The sequence below is a fragment of the Eretmochelys imbricata genome, chromosome 7, assembly GCF_965152235.1.
Source record: "Eretmochelys imbricata isolate rEreImb1 chromosome 7, rEreImb1.hap1, whole genome shotgun sequence".
NCBI classification, from domain to species: domain Eukaryota; kingdom Metazoa; phylum Chordata; order Testudines; family Cheloniidae; genus Eretmochelys; species Eretmochelys imbricata.
The window spans coordinates 21,397,169-21,416,643 of NC_135578.1; the positions used below are offsets into that span (position 1 = coordinate 21,397,169).

The 19,475-nt window shown below is 48.1% G+C and overlaps 1 protein-coding gene across 1 annotated transcript in view; it reads right to left on the reverse strand.

The window, feature by feature from the left end:
* Window positions 1–19,475, reverse strand: part of CHST13 (carbohydrate sulfotransferase 13) — a 66,287-nt gene that overhangs the window by 4,206 nt on the left and 42,606 nt on the right. The window contains exon 2 of the mRNA XM_077822733.1: window positions 6,029–6,111. Coding sequence (XP_077678859.1) covers window positions 6,029–6,111 — 83 coding nt within the window. The remainder of the gene's footprint in view (window positions 1–6,028; window positions 6,112–19,475) is intronic.

Consider the following 19,475-nt stretch of genomic DNA (forward strand, 5'->3'; position numbering starts at 1 on the left):
GAGACTCAGATTCCTATTCGGGGCCTTCCCTCACCATTGCACAAAGCCTAGGGACGTCTCTCCTCCTCCTCCGACGCCACATCCCCCAACACAGCCCCGCTTTGCAGTAGGATGCAGGCAGAAGGCTCGGGTTTCAGCCCAGGAGCGCTTCATTTACATTTTCTTTCTCATCCCTCAAGTCTTCGAATCCTCCTCTCCTCTCCTCCCCGAGCCTCCTCTCCCACCAGCTCTACTGCTTTGCTAAAAGCCGAGCAGAGATGTCTCTGGATCGAAATCTCAGCTTACCCCAAAAACTTTGGGTAAGATCAGCTCCAACTTCACGCCAGCCTCTAGCTCTGTAAACCTAGAGCTGGGGAGGTTTGGATCTCTGAGCTCTGTAGCAGGGGCTCCCCTCTCACGGCAATGTCTTAAAACCACTAGAACCATGCGATTTCAAAGTAAAGCCACTGGCAGGACGCTAGATCCCCTCCCTCTCCTGCCCACCCGCTCCCATCAATGCTGGCAGAGAGGGAGAAGACAACTGCTGTGGCTTCTCCATACCACTCAGGGCTGGCCCTATAAGGGAAACTGCCAGGCTGGCCCCAGAGTGTTACCAACTCACAGACTATGATGACAGTTAAGTAACTACCACTCCCACTGCTAAAAGAAACCTGCTTTTGTGCAGCTGTCGCTTTACCATGATGATGGCTCCCATGTTGCAAGCTGAGTGTGTCTTCCACTTCAGACTCTGCTCCTCCAGACAGGCACCCCACTGTCCAGGGGAATAGCTGCTCGCTGTCCTATTTCTGTAGCCTGGGATTCACTTTGTTTCCCTTCACACCCCTCTGTTCCTGCACCTTTCACCACCCAAACCACAGAGGGATGGATCTTCCACAGGACTGGGAACAACCCCCATGGCTTGGCATTTGAATTGGCCTCCCTCTGAGCATCCCCTACAGTTTAAACTGCTCAGCCTTGTCTACAAGGCCCTACAGAGCTCCTTGCTGGCCTTCTTCTCTGACCTGGTTGTTTATCGCACCATCTGCCTCCCCTCCTCCTCTTCCTCCTCACCAATAATGCCTCAGAGATGAGTCTGTTAGTTCTTTTCTCCCGCAACCATCTCCTGCCCCTTTCTCCATGCCACCCCCATGCAAGGAACACCCTTCCTGTTCCTGCTCTCCGAGCCACCTCAGGGGTCGACCTGCACAGGTGTGACAGTGCTCTGGCAAACTGCTCCTTTTCTTCTGCGGGTGCCCCATGGGGAGATCAGGGGATGCTGCAGGCCAGGACTGAGGTGCAGCGGAGCCAGATGGGGACCCTGGACTACAATAACAGGAGCAACTGGAAGTCAGGCTTGAGGTGCTTCAGCTAAGACGGGGGGGACCCCTGGACTGGACTAGGAGGGTGCTGTAGGTCAGGACGGAAGTGCATTGGCAGAATTGTGCAGGGAAAGCTTGCACAATGACCCTCCCATTTGATAAACATGCCCGTATTCTTTCTGGGTCTCCAGGTATTTCCCCAATATTTGTGGACCTTAAAAACTCAAGAATAATAATAAAAAAAGGGTTGCCTTAAAATCATTCCATCCCTGTAATCAGGTTCTGGCTGGATGCTCCTTCAGTAGCCAGCAAGACTAGGATCATTATCCTGTCAGCCCAGCTCACCACGCATGGAGAGAGTTCCCGCCTCATGAGGTAAGGTGCAGCCAGACCTTTGCATTCCTCACATTCTTGCTCCTGAAGCTTCCTGACAGCTGTCCGCCATTGTTACATCACCCCCTCTCCCCCAGGAGCCCGTTTGCTTATCCCAGGCTGCCTGCATGGACCCCCAGCCAGCCTGCCAGTCCCTGTAAGGCTCACTTCAAGATCCTTCTTCGGTTGGGCAGGCAAAGCTGTGGGTGCTTTGCTAGCTGGGAGCTTTCTAAACACAGCACTTTGGACCCTGGGACCCAATACAAGCCTTCCATCCCATTGATGCTTTGCATTCAGGCTCCTACATTGAAACCCGCAGATTCATTGCTAGAAGTTGCACTGTGCAGGAGGAAGCTTTTACTGGGAAGAGCTCACCACCAATGCAGGTCCATAACCTTTGTAGATGTTTATGTGGGTACCATTTAGCCAACTGAAACCACATTAACATCCCTGTTCAAAACCATAGTCAGCAGGACCCATACTAATTGTAAATTGAAGCAGGACTGAAATAAAAGTATCCTTTGTCTGCTATTCACTCATTTTTTTTCTCCCAGCAGGGAAATAATGGGCCAGATCCTGAGCGGGTATAAACTGTCATAGCTCCACTGACTCCTATGACAATTTACACCAACTGAGGTTCTGCCCCACTGTACCTGGCTGGCTACTTGGAAGTCACGACATTAGCATCTTGTTCGTGGTGTTACAGATACGGCCGAAGAGGCATTTTCATTCTTAGCCCTGGATTTCAGATACTGTAACTTCCTGAAAACAATCACCCTCTGGCTTGAAATTTCTCTTGTGTGGTCTCAGCTCAGAGTTTGGTTTTGTTTTTTTTAATCTGTAGCCATTTCTGTGCGTGAAAACAGTACAGAGCATCTCATACTATAGTCAAGTGCTTTTTCTGTACTTGCTCAAAACCATGAGGGATGGAGGGATGGCTAAAAGTGTGCATGCCCAGCACCAAAGAAATGCAGCTGCATTTCACCACTTACCCAATGGAGTAAGTGCCCGCCTTGTATTATCTCTGTGCAAAACGGCTCCCTTCATTTCCTTCTTTTTAAAAGCCAAGGACATTAAATATCAGTTTTTAAAAACCCCAACTACATTCCTGGAGCAGTAGGTCTGAGGCTTTGAATGCACCAGAGCCAAGACATTCCACATTTACCATTTCCCCAGAGCAAATGTAATGCAGCCACACAAAGGCATAAAAGCTATTACATGGGCATAAGAGGGACTCATTACAGTTGCCATGGGAACCATTAACTGCCTTTCCTGGAGTTGTGTCCATGTTCATTCTCAACAATAATGCTGCACAATGTGGTTGTGGAGGGTGAACTTGATTTCAGTGGGATGAGTTTTAGGCTGCCCCACACACACCTGAGAGATCAACATGGTGAGGATGACATGGATAGTTCTTTCTAGATCTCTGATGCCTCCAGGCCCCTGGTCCCTCCATGGCTGCTAGCAGTTTGTCAGCCACGTGACAGTGTATAACCTGTAGAGTCTGGAACTCTGGCCCAGAGCAGGGGTGTGAGGAGGGGCTGATACCCAGGATATCCTGAGTGGCACTACTGCCCCATTACGATGCATTTATGGGATGTTTGGGAGTTGGTGAGGTGAGCTGGTGACATGCCACCACAACCCAGTGCCATGGTGATGCAGAGTCACAGACCCAGTAGGGGGCTTGTTGGCTAGGTAGTTGGCAAACCAGGACTCTCCTAGAAAACAGGGGGGCTGAGTGGAGACCCCAGCTGAGGATTATGTCAATTTCCCCTGAATGTCATGTCATTGCCCCTCTCTGACAGTCAGAATGCTCTGCCTGGGCATTATGGGAAGGAAGGTCAATGGAAAAACACCACAGCGAGCAGCAGATCCCCACTCAGCAGTGCTGATGCAGAAGTTGGTCCCTCAGTTTCTGGGTCAGCCGTAGCTAATAGCATCCCCACTGACCCCCGCATGACACCCCCAAAAGTCAATGGATGGGTAGCTGTGTCAGGCTCTGGAGAGAATTGTGGCCAGCCCTCCTCATTTGTGGAAAAGTTCAGGGAACCTTTGAAGGTGTGGTAGATCCCACAGGATTCCCCCCCAAGGCCTTCCCTCGGGCTCCTCATCAAAACACTGTCTCTCTCTGCTCTGTGCTGCTGCTCCTGTCCCATGAGTGGGTTACTGTCCCCTCATTCTCAATCCTTTTGCCTGGACTGCTAACAATAGATGAAAACACCTCAAATCACGTAAGCCCCTGACAGTGACAATGGAGCGCCCAAGCCAGGGGAGAGTGGAGAAGCCTGTCCCTCCCTCCCCTGCTAACTTGGGCCACTGGGATTCTGTGCTGGCTGCAGGAGCCAGGCCTGCATGCGTCCTCTCCCTCCCCTTGCCTGCAGCCAGGAAACCTGGGCTGTGCAGTGAAAGGACCGAGCTCCATTCATTCTCCCCCTCTGCGAACCATCTGTAAAGTCAACAGTGTTCAGACAGGAGCCCAAAGGGGAGGTATGTGCTGAATGCTGAGCTGGTCTCTGGCAGCGGCTGCTCCTGATGTGCTTGCCAGCCACTCAGAAGGCTGGGAGCCCAGAGCCCATGTCCAAGAGGGCAAGAAGCAGACCAAGAGCTCTGGGTCGGACAGCTCAGCTTAACCCTTCCCTGGTGAGGAAGAGGTTGACAGCGGCTCTGTGTTTTCTGGGATCGCTGGGGAGACGGGTCCCGTCAAGGTTTCAGAAATGGCAGTTAGTGTCCGCATGTCTTCCGTCAGGATACATGGGTCTGGCCTTCCAGCCACATGCTTAAAGGCGTGCACATAGCCTGTTTTCCAGTGAGATGCTGGCCATCTGAATGGGAGGCCAGGTGGGGGCTTCCTTTAAGAATGCTCTGACTGTAACAGGCATAGCGTTAAGCAAGACAAGGCTGTTATCCTGCATTTATTTGGCCTGTTCTAGCTCTTAAGGATCTCAAAGCACTTTACAAGGGTGAAAGAATTCAGGGCTGGAGCATGCACAGGGAAAAAAAGGTGGGTGCTGGGCACCCACCGGCAGCCCCCCATCAGTTCCCCCTCCCAAGCAGCTCCCATCCACTGGCGGGCCATGCGGAGCAGCGCCTCCCCATCCCTTCCTGCTCCTCCCGCCTGCTGCGATCAGCTGTTTTGCGGTGTTCAGGAGTCCCGGGGGGAGGAGGGGCAGGAGCAAGGACACGGCGTGCTTGGGAGAGGGCTGGAACTGGGCAGGAAGAGGCAGGGCGGGGTGGGGCTTGAAGGGAAGGGGTGGAGTGGGGGCAGGGCCTGGGGCAGAGCCGGAGGTCGAGCACCCCCCGGCACTTTGGAAAGTCGGCGCCTGAGAGGTGTGGTATAGCTGATCATCTTAGCTAGTGTCTTGCTGGGACTAGGGCTTGGGTGGAGATGAGATGGCTACAACGCAATCCAAAGATGACTGCGATTCACTAAGGCCGTGTCTACAAGTACAGCGCTGCAGCTGCACCACTGGTGAAGATGCCCTATGCCAACAGGAGAGAGCTCTCCCATGAGTGGCAGAAGCTACATCGGCAGGAGAAGCTCTCCCACCGACATAGGGCTATCCACACCGGCGCTTATGTCGGTGTAATTTATGTCACTCAGGGGGATGGTTTATTCACACCCCTGAGGGATATAAATTCTGCTGACATAAGCTGTAGTGTAGACATAGCCTTAGACTGTAGACTCTTCGAGGCAGGGACAATCTTTCTGTTCCGTCTGTACAGCACCTAGCCCAATGGTGCCCTGTTCAGTTATCTTGAAAAATATGGCAGAGGTGATCTCAAGATGGTCAGGGACACAACCCCATACTTGGGGTGTCCGACTGCCAGAAGTTGGACTGGACAACTGGGGATGGATCACTCAAAATGACCCTGTCCTGTTCACTCCCTCTCTGACAGCATGCAGTGGCAGGTGCATCAGATGGGATACTGGGCTAGGTGGACCCTTGGTCTGACCCAGCATGGCCATTCATGTGTTCAGCTGGGGAAGATTTTACCCATCTTTTGTGCTGTAGAATTTGCTTTGAAATCCTCAGCTAGAGTACCATTGTTGGATCCTCAATTACTGTACCTCAGCCTGGCTGCGCCAGGCCAAAGGCAAATAAAACTGCTTGACACAAGTAGCAGCAGGGGTCTGGAGTACTTTTTATCACTGATAATTATCTAGAAGGTTGTGACCTTTTTCAGACGCTGCCCTTGACACCTCAAGGTCAGGTTGTTACTGCAAAGCAGCCTGTGTGGGGCTGCAATTTAAGAACACACTAAATGTCATTAAATAACGGGTCAATTCCCTCCAAACCCCCACAGATTCCCCACCCCCACCTTTCAGATCCTTCATTTTCCTCTTCAAGTTCACCCACCTGGTCACTGTCGTAAAGTGCCTGGAGTGGACTTCGGCCTGACTTCCCGTGCCAGCTGGTCCTCAGAATCCTATCCTCTGCAGCTGGAGAGAGAAGAGTGGGGGAGAAGAAAGCAGAGCATTTTACTTCCCTCGCTACTGCCTCTCGGGTACAGATGCTATGAACGAGAGCAAAGAGCTCCCAGGAAGAGTGTCTGGGTTAAATATGGGTTGGTGTCACCTTCGATTTAAGCCCATTCAGATTCTTACACTGAACGAGCAACTTGTCCCCTTTCACCACTTGCCAAGCTGTCTGTCACCCTGGGTGTGACGCTTTGCGAAAGGTGGTCACCTCTGGATTAGGATTTACTGGATTCAAGTCCCACATCACATACTCAAAGGTGTCAAAGCGCTTCTTGCTGCTGCCCACATGTGGGATTGCTAAATGCAGATCCAGGTCTGTATATGGCCCTACACACCACATGAAAGTTCTGGAGCCAGCTGATGGTTAAATACATTATACATTTATAAAATAATATTTTCTCTATAGCCTTCCAGAAATGCTCCTTGCATATCCAGGATTGCAAATATCGATGCAAGTATCCCTAGGACATTGCAAAATAATGGCTCATCCAGGAGTGCACAAAAATATTAACAAAGGGTATCCAGAAAACTCAGCTACAATAATGGGAGAGAGAAAAGCTCAGGCGTGCTTTTGGGAAGACTTCATCGCTAAAGATACGCAAGGAGCATTTCTGGAAGGCTACAGAGAAAATATTATTTTATAACATTATACATGACATCATAAAAGCCCTGGGGCGTCTTGGAAAAGTGTGCTGAGCACCCCATTGTACTAGACATCTTGCAGGCATTCATAAAATTCAGACAGATGTGTGATTTTTAAATTGTTGGTGTCCCATATAACGCATAGGGAAACTGAGGCAATAGGTGCTCAGGATTTATGAAAATCAAGCCATAAGTGACATGCCCACAGTGAATCAGTGAGAGAGTACGGAATAGACCTAGAAGTCTGAGTTCAAACTCACTGCCTTATAAACATGAAAATCTCTCTCACACACATACGCCCTGCTGTTTATCTGAGATTTAAAAGAGCCTGATCAGGTTAGTAAGTGTATTTGTAATACAAATTTCCTTATCCCTGTTCTTTGTATCATCTGAATTACTGAAAGTTTTCAGAACTAAAATTCTCAAATTTACTTTTCATGACTAATGCTGTGTTGTGGTTTTTTGTATGTTTTTATTTTCTGTATTTCACTAAATTGTACTGTAAGCCTACTCAATATTCGTTTTATTTTGTTTCTTCTAGTCAGTTTCATGTTCTGGCTCTCCATATTAGCAAACTGTTGCAATGTTTGAACTGCAAACACTTCATGGGTCATGTTTAAAATCAAAGAAAATACTATTTACATGGAATGCAAGAAAATGCATACATCTTCAGAATATTTCTGCCAATAAACAAAACCTAAGTTTGGGGTACAAACATTTCATGCATGTCCTTTTAAAATAATAAACCACAAGTAAAAGGCAATTGCATTTCACAACTTCAGTTGCAACTGCCGAGTAACTTGACCCACGTGGACATGAGAAATACCACTGCCCGCTGGGCTGCATCAGCGAGGGAATTACTCAACAGGACGTAACAGACAGCAATCCCAACTGTTTTATCTGACAAAAGGGTGTAACAGCATTTATGCTAGGCAGTGATGGTGGGACAGACTAAAGCAGTGGTTCTCAAACTTTTGTACTGGTGACCCCTTTCACACAGCAAGCCTCTGAGTATGACCCCCCTTATAAATTAAAAACTTTTTTTATATTTAAAACTATTATAAATGCTGGAGGTGACGCGGGATTTGGGGCGGAGGCTGACAGCTCGTGACCCCCCACGTAATAACCTCGTGACCCCCTGAGGAGTCCTGACCCCCAGTTTGAGAACCCGTGGACTAAGATATACATTTCCAGGCTCAGGTCACTTGCTAATTAATAGGGAAGTTGTCAAGATCCTTAACCATTATAAATCTGTTTTAAGTCTTACTTGCTATTTCAAAAAAATTGTTCTAGTGTTTGAAACTAAAGAGCCTCCTGCTCAGTTTTTATTTCTCTCTATACTACATAGATACCCTAGTTTTGTACTGGAGGGTTGTTTAAACTGGTGTCAGACTCCAGGATAGATGCTACCCGTCTGCTGTGTTATTCCAGTTTCCAGGCAAGTGGAGATACTGAGGAAAAGTTTTCATTTACGAGAATAATGATGTGTCTAGCCCTTAAAGTTGTGAAAAACGTTCCAAATGTAACTTCATGCAGTGCTGTCTGCCTGAGTCTGCTGACAGCCTGAAACAATGGCTATCAAGGAAGAGTGAGATACCTTGTATATGTCAGATTGTGTTGACTCTGGAGCCTAATGGCAACAATTGAAATATGCACATGGTTAACCATTTAAACGGCTGGTCGGTGTAGCAGAAACATCCAGCTCATGCATTTATCCACAGCTGATTGATGCAGGGCACCTATGAGCTACCCTCCTTCAGGCCCCGTCAGTTTAAAAAACTGCCCTGCTGTAAATGGTGGCACCCCAGAGCACAGTTCTATTCCCCATCCCTCATTTGGATTCTAGGATGCCTCACTTCCTGCCTGAGGGACAAAGATTAAACGTGGGGAGCAGGGAAAGCTTCCCTTGGGTGTCTACTCTCTGGTCACTAGGAGACATGGTAATTGTTGCTCATCCTCCTCCTCTCTGATCCCTGCTCAGTGCAGTAGGGAGGCAGAGACAGTGCTCAGAGAGAGGGGGAGCAGGATGGAGCTGATCAGGAGCCTGGAGAGAAAGGAGGAAGTCTGCACCACACAACAACGCCCCTGCTCAGGCCTGGGAAGGAAAGGAAGAAAGCCGATCAGGAGTAGTGGGGGAGGTTTAGGAGATCAATCCTCTTACATTCAAATCACCCCCAGCCCAGGACAGAAGAGGGGAAGAGGGAGAAGAGGCAGGGGAGGCCAAAAGGCAGATGAAGAGAGTGAGAGAAGCAGAGAATGCCCAGGGGAAGATAGCATATCTGACCCTGTGTAACCCCTCGTGATGTCAAGAGGAGCTGCTCTGGCTTATGTTGGGACTGAAAGTGGCCTTTAAAAATTTAGTTACTGCTAGATATGGATTCAAACCAGAATCTTGATTCCAAATCCCCTCAGCTGTTTTGGTGGGGAGGGAAGATAAATGAGAGTTAACAGTTTAGATTAGAATCCCACCCCTACCCCCCGCAAAAAAAATCCCAAACAGTCAGGGGCCTGTTTTCCAGTTCTAGACGGGACATGTGAAAATCTCCCGGGCGCACCTGATGTGATGTGATGTGATTTCTGCCTCTTTTGGCCAAAATCTCCCAAGATTTGGATGCCATGGAATAAATACACCTCAGTGTTGATTCAGCCTGAATCCCAAACAGCCTGATACCAAGTCTTGATGCAAGCCCAGTAAATGGGACGGCTCATGTGAAAACAGGTGACAGGATCGAGCCTGAAAGGACATCACTGGGCACTCTGCGATGCAAGTCCTGCATCAGGGCCGGCCCTAGCTTTGTGTCCTCCCACCACATAGCTCTTGGTAATACTATAAGTTGGCCCTCTCCATAAGATGAGGATGCCCCGAAAAGTTCAGCAGCCCAGTGTTGCAGGATGCAGGTTATAATTGCTGCAGAGACATTTTAAAAAGCAACGCGAACATGTCTCATGGAGGTTAAAGCATGAAAAGCATTCTGCTAATATTAGGGTTTGAAAATATACCTGTTTTCAGCAAGCTAATTTGGGGTCTAAGACACGCAACTGTAGTCCTTTTGAAATACAACATAAAAAAAAAAAAAAAAAAGACCCCACTTTAAGATCTGAGCACCAGCCACTGTAAATCCACATACGCATAGGAAATGACACTTCCTGCAGCATTAGATGATCAAGGAGTTACTCAACAGGAGGTAACGGGCAGTGGTGATAGGTTCCTCCATCCAATGTAACCGTTACCCCGCAAGCGGGTGTAACAACATCTGTGGTGAGGAGAGATGAGGAACAGGCCTGAGACATGCAGTGCCATGCTGCAACACTTGCCCAAGGGGTTAAGAGTCTGCATTGCCAGGCTGAGTCATTTGCAAATGAAAGGCAAATGGTCCTGGTCCTTTTAAAAATCCATTATTTAAAACCTGATTGTTACAAAGAAGAAATAATTTTTAAAAAGTGAAAATCTGAAACTGCAAGTTTCCCAGTGAGTTTTATTCCCCTGATTTCATAGAATCATAGAATATCAGGGACCTCAGGAGGTCATCTAGTCCAACCCCCTGCTCAAAGCAGGACCAATCTCCAATTTTTGCCCCAGATCCCAAATGGCCCCCTCAAGGATTGAACTCACAACCCTGGGTTTAGCAGACCAATGCTCAAACCACTGAGCTATCCCTCCCCCCCAGTTTGTTATTGTAGGGTTGCTTATGAGTACTAGGCCACGCACACTGGCTTGTTGTTAGCTGTGTTGCCATCTCTCATGATTTTTTCATGAGCTTCATGATAATTGTTTTCCTTAAAGCCCCAGCTCCTGGAATCAAGTGGATATGTGATGATGTCAGCCTTCATTCTTAAAGAGAAAGTAAGTTTCTAGCCCTCATGACTGTGGAGAAAGCTTCAAAATGTGACCCCAGTGCACCCTAAAGGCTCAAAAAGCAGAAGGCAAAGAAAAAGAAGCACAAATCTATTATTTGTACATAATCTCCTGATTTGAAAGCCAATCTCATGATTTTAGTTGAGCCTGACTCGTGATTTTTGAACATTTGAAGTTGGCAATACTGTTATCGGGGTGCCTGCTGATTGTGGGGGATGCACAGTGGTTGCTTGTGAGCACTGGGATGGCCAACACTGCCTTTTATTCAAAATAGCATGGAGGGATTTGCTTTGGAAAATAACATGCTCACAAATCGTCACATTTCTAGCTGCAGGAAATAACTGTACCACCAAAGACTAACTGCTGAGGTTGACCTGGGGCCCTAGAGTACACAGGGCTCAGTTTAGCTAGGCTGGAGGCAAGGGGGCTTTAGCAGCAGTATAAGGACCCTAGTAAATAGCATTGGTACAGGGTCCTGTAGGTCATATGAGGAGCCGGCTCTGAGGGCTATCTGCTCATCAGGCAAGAGCCCCCGCCCCAGCACAGGAGGTACTTTTGAGCAGAACAGCAGCATGTTGCAGGCCAGCCAGAGGGGTGCGTGGGGAGTGGAAGGAGTTGCGGGCAGGGCAGATCTGCCCTCCAGCAATTTGGTGCTCCTGCGGGGCCACTGGAGTGTGAGAGGGGTTGGTTTTAAGTGCTACAGGTAAGTTTGAAGGCAACAGCTGCAAAGCCATTGAAGCAGAGGTGCAATTTAGACCAGGGACTTCCCTATCCTGCACTGTTTGCTGCAGTGTCCCCAGAAAGCCCCTGAATAGGGCAGCTGAAAGCTGTCTCCCCTTTGTCCCTACACTAGAGCAAGATCTGGCCCAGAATATACCCCTTCCATAGATACAGATACCTGCAACAGCCTGGTCAGCTTGGTCACAGGGCACGTACTGTGTACACTTAAAAACGGCTGTTGCAATGCTGATGGGGGGGCCTTAGAGCTCTGAGCTCGAATGGGCAGCAGCCAGGTTGCAACATTTCATAGCTCTCAGCTGGTTTAGTTTTCACAAGCGATTACGCCATCCCCTGGACTAGGCCCTTGCCAAACTTTCATGATTGACGTCCGGGCCAATTCAGCTTTTACAAGCACATGCACCAGAGGAAGCATCTAACCCAGAAAACTTCTGTTTGCTTTACACTCTAATTCCCTAGAAGAAACGTAGATGGGCTTCCCGGCTGGGACAGTAATGCAGCCAAGTCCCAGCTCGCAGCAATGTTTAAAGCAGAGTTTGAAACCCCCGGCGAATGGGGCCGAAGCAGCGACTCAACCGCGAGTGGCTCAGCTAGACCTCACTTGCTGGCCCAGCAGTCACCAGCAGGACAGGAGCTTTGAAGTAATATGGCTGCTGAACAGTAATGAGGGGGTGGGTTCTCTTGAGGCAGTGTCAGAGCTGCAAACTCAGAGGCGGGTGGCAACATTTCACAACTCACGCCGTGGCAGATGAAGACATGATCAGTGGAACATGGGCTTTGCAGTCGGAAGGAGCCTCGGTGCAGCAACGAGGCAGAGCAATAGGTGATGGCACCAGGCATTGAAACTATACAGAACACTCACTCTACTTGCCAACAGAGGTCACTGACTCTATGTTTACTCTACATGGGCTCCACGGTGTATCTGTGTAACAAAGAATCCAGACCTGCAACGCCCCCTGCTCCTCTGGCCTTGGGTCTGCCGCCCGCACTCCCAACTACGGCTCTGATGAAGCCCCTTGCTCCTGAGCTGCAGCACTCCCCGCTATCCTATTCTTGGAACCAACTCCCTCCAATGGCTCTGTTCATGTACTTCAATCCCACCCTCCAGCCCCCAGTTATTCCGGTCCTGAACTTCCCTACAGACAGCTCCCCCCACACAAGCCAAAGCAGACAATAGCACAGCCCGCAAAGGCAGAGCTCTCAAGTGGCTTCCTATTGAACGCTGGCTAAACTGCAGGGACTGAGCCTTGAACTGGAAACCAGTATAGGGCTGGAGGGGGAAGAAAGTCTCAGGTTTTTATTCCAACCTGTTTCTTCCATTCGGTTTGGGATGAACCATGAATTAGAGCAGGGGGCAGGTGGGGAATTATATTTCTGACCATTTATTGTTACCTTGGCTTCACTTCAAGAGACTGAGTGGAAAAAAGAGCCCCCACGGTTCTGCTTACAGTGGCTAAGTTCCCGGGCCGGCGGTACCCTTGCTATAGTGGCCTCTGGGCTCTAGGAGGTTGAGGAAGGGGATGAAGCCAACAGGTAATGGAATAGCTGACAGTAGGGGGAAATAGGGTAGATTAATGGATCCCTCTCCATTTTGGGATCACAGCTATAAGTACAGCAGATGCTCCATCACGTGGGCCGTTCCAAGATCATAACGTCTTGGCTCCAGTTCTGACTTTACAGCCCGTTAGTGACTTTCCCAGATTCCACATCCAGCCCCCTCCGCACATGGAAATCCCCAAAAGGTTTCGCATAGCCACAGTTGTTTCCATATGCAGGGGTACAGTTCAGCCAGCTAGATCCAGTTCCTATAGGGAAGAAACCCCACACCCCTGCACTTCCCCACTCCATTTCTCAGACAACTAAGAAATCAATGACGATGAGGGTGACCAGTGAGGATGGGACCAAGCTGCAAAGTTGGGATCCAGTGCCAAACTTTTCTAAGGCGCACGGGCAGGTGGGGGCGTGTTTGGATTGGTTATAAAGTTCAAAGGCTTATCTTCGCCATAGCCTGGGAAAGGTGAACAGAAGAGATACAGTGGGTGGGTGTGTGACTGGGGGAGATGGGAAGCAGCAGAGAAAACACTTGTAAAGGAACCAGAGCTAAGCGGTACCCACCACATGATCAGAGACTTTAAGGAAACACAGGTACTTTTTAGAGCTTTCTGTGCTGCTGTTGCTTTCAGTCTTCCCTGTAGAGCTTGAAAAAACAAATAAACCAACCAACCCACACTCCAAATTCTACTAATATTCCACCGAACACAGAAGCTATTATCCTGCAGCAGTCTGATAGCAATAATTGTTCTCAGTCTGGGGTTCAGCTCTTTCACTTCACTCTCTTTTGAAAAGGAGAAGGAAATCAATTTTACAGGGACATTTCTAGGCTTATTAGTCAATAAAGTGGGCAGAAATATTACAGGATGCTGATATCCCAGGGAATGCTTTGAAAAACAAGGTGTTTAAAAAAGAGGGGTGCTGCTATCAAATCCTATTTTCTGCACTGCAGAAGAGTGCATGAGAGGGAAAGCCTTGTTTCAGGCCTCCTGTCTTGATTCTATTCCTCTGCATGCAGGAGAACCATGGGAGGTACGTCGCATCAAACTGTACAACAAGACAAAACAGAAATTGTGGTACCCAAACTGCAGTGAACTGGTCAGATTCTGCTCTGAGTTACACTGGTGTCAATTTGGAGCAACTCTGATTAGCATGTTTATTATGGTAGTGCGTAGGGACTGACCAAGATCAGGGCCCTATTGCACTTGGGAGCATGTGAACACAGTAGCAGAGTAAATGTAAATTAAACAGTAAATGCAATGCTGAAGTGAACACCCGAGCTGGGGATTTAGACAACTGTTCCCCCTGCAGGAGCCGGAATCCCCTACTGCTCAGGGCAGGCCAGGGCGCACCCGCAGGAAATACTGGACCACAGTCAAGAGAAGAATGTCCGCATCCTCTGTCCAATGTCAACGGGCACATCACGAGCAGGGGAAAGTTGCTCCATGTGTTGATTGAGGGCCTGCAGCCAGGGCCCACTGTTCAGCTGGAAGAGGAGCTAGGAGCTCTCAGTGCTGAAACAAAGGCATGGCAAGCAGCCCTCCAATGGCGCCGTTTCCCCCTGCTCCCAGCATCTGTTTTACAGAGCGAGTCCATGTGCTCTAGGGAAGCGATCCAAGGAGAGGGAAAGAGGTTGATGATTCTCCAGAAACCCAGGCAAAGACCATTGAGCAGCAGCAGATGACATCATGGCCGTCGGCAGCAACAAGCTTTCCCTGCACTCTTGTAACACTGCAGAGACAAGCCAGTACTAGCATCAGGGAGACAGATTCTATGGGTCCATGGGAATCAGAGTAGTAATATCTAATGGGGGCATGGTGAGGATTTGCTAGCTAGTGCTTGGAAGAGGAAGGTCTAGATAAGTATTATCATAATGAGTTGGCTGGTAACCCACTACCCTGTATGGGAGAGAATGAGAACTGCTCAGAACTCCCCAGGTCCTATCTGTGTCATCAATGAGAACAGTAGCTTAGTACGATTCAGAATAAAGACTGGCTATTTATATGGGTAATGACAACATGGAGTTGTACGAGTGAGAATAAAAACACAAGGGATGTAAATCTTCATGCTTCAGGGCAAGAGCCATTCACTGATGGGGGTTAGGAGGAAACCCCTGGGAGGGAGGCACTATTGTACACCGAGGGGTTTCTTCCACCTTTCTCTGAAACATTGGGCACTGACCTCTAATAAAGACAGGGCAGTGGGCTAGACAGAGCACTTGCCTGAGGCAGCAAGACCATGTCTAGGTGGTACCCAAGTTATGTGTGTACATGGTACCTCCTGTATAACCAGCTGAATTCTTATAGTTGCTTCTATTAATTTGTTGAGTAAAGAATATTGTAACCAGCACTGTCCACATGGGGCCATTCTATTAACTGAAGAACAGGAACAAGACACCTAGCTTTCTGGTGACTGTATCTTCAATGCCCATCCACACAATCTACTGGTCTCCCATCCATCTGCCTTTTCTATAGCATTGTTAATATCTCCGCCAGTCTGACACCCATTTCCTACCCTGTCCTCTTCAGTCTGCTGAAGTCCCAGTCTATTTAACAGCATGAAAAGGCCAGGGAATTGACCTACTTCTGCTCGCACCCAACCCAATTTACCTCCCCTTGGCCTGCTACAGCGATTCACTAACCCCTTTGCATCTCTACAGTGCCAGGCCACTGAGGAGAAGGTAGGAAAAGACAGAGGATGGAAAACACAGAAGACTTTTTCCGCAGCAAACCCAGGACCAAACCATACCACAAAATAGAGGGCTGTCAGAGTTCTGAAGATGCAGATGATGTTTTTGGAAACACAGACTGGAATCGTACCTATATAAAGCTAGACGTTGGCAGACGAGGCTGGTATGGGCTGTGCAGAACCAACACCAGCGGCGATTCAGACCCAGAGTCTGTTTTATCTCAGCAGCCGACGTTCAGATTAAAGGTTTCAGTTTGGCTCCCAGGGGAGGAGATATGGGCTTGTGGGTAACAGAGGGGAAATGTGACTCAGAGGCCAGCAAACTGGCCTAGGACCCAGAACACGTGGGTTCTATTCCTGGCTCTGATCCCGGCTTGCTGGGTGACCCTGTGGCAAGTCACTTCCCCTGTCTGTGCCCCAGTTTCCCATCCGTAAACTTGCCTCCTTTGAAGAGCACTTAGTGGCCTACAGGCGAAAAGCACTATATCAGAGCTAGGGGGTATTAATTATTATTATACACAGTAGTAGGAATCTGGAAAGCTGGGTTCTGTTCCCAGCACTGCCACTGACATGCTGTGCAACTCTGGGCAGGTCACTGAAGACCTGATTCTCAAAAGGTGCTGAGCACCCACCGTCCCCATAGAACTTGTGGGCCCTCAGCACCTCTGAAAATCAGGACCTTCAATGTCCGTTTGCCTCAGTTTCCCCATTAGTAAAATGGGAATCAACGATATTTACCTCCCATTCAGGGATGTGCAGACTGGTTAATGTCTGAACAGCGCTAAGTATTCTGCCACAGGAACCAATGCCTTCAGTGCTTAGAAAACGGGCATATTCTCTCTCTGTCTCACACACCACACAATCTCTAAAGGGTTAATCCTGGTAGAAGCACTGATCTCCATATTGTTGCCTAATACACACTCACTTTATCCCTCATTTCCTGTTGTGTCTATGCAAGACCTAAAAGAAGAAGAAATGATAGCTCTTCCTGGAAGTCAGAAATTATGGTCTTGGGCATTAATTACGGTCTGTGACTCCTGGAGGCAGAGAGTCTGAAAGGTGATTGGGAGGAACTGCTTGTATTGGAGGAAGACACCATTTTTATGGCAAGCCTCAAGTCACCCTTCCTGGGGACAGCTTCTCTCTGTTCTTCCTCAACATTTTGAACAAGATCCAAAAAAGAGACCAAGGAAAAACCACTGAAGAAAAACCACAGCAGGCCAGCCTTCATTCTGGAGACCCTGCATTCCAAAGCACGTTTAGGTGTCAAGTAAAACGAATTTACTGCTCTGTACTTGGCCCTAACATGCATAGAAAAGCTACTACCTAGAGTGATCAATGTTGGTCCAAGACTGGAACAGGAGGGGTCTGAAAGTCAAGATCGAGGTGCATCAGCAGAGCTGCGCTGGATAGGAACAGCAATGTGACACAGCTGTTTCCAAAGCAGCCCTCAAATTTTGTGAAATACACAAGAATTCTTAGCACTTTCCATTCACAGATCTCAATGTGCGTTATCAAGGTGAGCGAGCATTTTCACTTCATTTTTCACACAGGAAACCCGAGGCACAAGGATTAATTGACTTAACTAAATCACACGGCAAGTCAGTGGCACAACTGGGACTAGAACCTAGACCTCTTGGTCACTGTTGATGGTCATTGGATCACACGGATTAGTTTCTCCAAATTTTGCTACTTCCTCCTCCCTCCCCTGAAATATGAGCAAGTTTGGGAGGGGCACAGTTTTGATGGATAAGTGACTTCCAATAGAATCCACCCGATTACAAGAATAAAAGCACCATGCACTAAAGCAACTTCCTTGCTAACAAAGTAACCGCACCAATAAAAACAGAAACATAGAACCCTGTGGTCCAATTTAACAAAGGAGAACTGAGACCATATTATTCAACATGGGGGGAGGTGGGGGGGAAGAGGGAGAGATCTGCAGCCGTTGTTTAGTGATTGTCTCATTTTCGATTCCAAAATCCAAAAGGAATTAAAACTGGAAAAATATTTCTGCACAGTCTGCACAATATTTCACAGAGTGAAAAATCCAGACATTTTGCAGTCTGAGCTCAGTTTTCCATCTCAGTTTTTGAATGACGGCTGGAGTACATGTTCCAGTTGATGTCTGGAAGCTGTGACGCCGTATGTGGAAAGAGCATGGCAGCAACAGCATTCTCCCAGGGTGATGGTCCCTGCATGCATAATGGGTATTATATACAGCCATGATCTGCCTAGAGGGGTGGAGCACAGGCACTGGGGAGGGTGGGGTGTAATATAAATAGACAAAACAGGTCACCCAGGAAAAACATTACACAGAGCCAGGACTAAAAACTTAAGAGGTCCTAGCCCCAGTTCTGCGCTCTAATCAGTAGGTATAGACAGACATAAAGCTAAAAAGTCTTTGTTTAGAGAGCTCCAATTTATCTGCTGCTTCAGGGTAAGTGGAAAAGGAGTGGCACTCACTGACGCTCCACCTACAATCCAAGCTCCTCCCCACTCAACGCACCTAAGCAAGACATCAAATCACAGTACATTGTGCTGATCTTCATAATATAATGACAAGTTTCAGCCGTGTTAGTCTGTATTTGCAAAAAGAAAAGGAGTACTTGTGGCACCTTAGAGACTAACCAATTTATTTGAGCATGAGCTTTCGTGAGCTACAGCTCACTTCATCGGATGTAATATAATTGACCCTTTCCTTTCTTGTGTGCTTTGATCAGCAGGGAAAAAGGGCAATATTTCTGGCATTTAAATCGCCGTCAGTCTTCAGAGTTTAGGCCTCATCGGGATTAATAAAAGCAGTTCACACGTCTCTCAGAGATCCTGTTGCAGGAGGTCTGCAAACTTGGGCACACTTCACTGCACAGGTTCACGCTTTGGAAGAGTATCTGCACAACCACAAGGACTGGAGACCCCGATTCTCAGAAGTGCTGAGCACCTTCATTCGCAGCTATAGTCAATGGGAGATGCAGCTGCTCAGCACCTCAGCTGAATTTTTATTTCTAAATGAAAATTTAGATTTTTGGAACACAAGAGAGCCACCTCCTGAAAACCGATGAGCCGGCCCACTTTGACTCCTGCTATTAAATTTCATGTTGATAATTGAGTGATTCTAAAGAGCGAGTAACATAAAAGCCATTTGCTTATTTAAATTAAAATTTTCCATAAATCCACTGTATCATCTGCTTGGGTTGTTTAAATTCACACATTCCTTACAGGTTTGTGAACACAAACAACAGTACTCCCCTGGTGCAGGAGACCCAGGAAGTGAAACTGACTAGAAAAAGGAAGTGAAATTGACTGGGTTTCATTGAAGGTTCTCCTGTAACACTGGGTCCACTGGCTCACAGCCTCCTCCTAGAAAATGCATTTTTCCCCACATTAAACTGCAGGATGTCACTGACATGCAAGTGCTCATGGGCGACAGTCTGAAATTAGCAACTCTTCCTTCCCGCACAATCCTGATTTGCATCCTTCCAAACAGGATTCTCTGTTCTCCAAGCAAGGGCTTGGGACAAGATGCATAGAAGCGCCTTACCTCTGAACCAGAACATATAAGCCCTTGCTGTCAACATGTTTGGTGTCACTAAGTAGCCTCATGCCCCATTACAACAGATGCACTTGAGATAGGAGTCACACATTGTAGCTGGATTGTATATGTGGAGGTATCATTTTATGGTCAATAACAGCAACATTTGTTCTTGCACATAGAATCTCAGGGTTGGAAGGGACCTCAGGAAGTCATCTAGTTCAACCCCCTGCTCAAAGCAAGACTCAAGGCAAGACCCAAGTGTGATGAGCTGTCTGCCCCACACAAAGGCCTGAATAGGTTAAAACAGGCTGATTG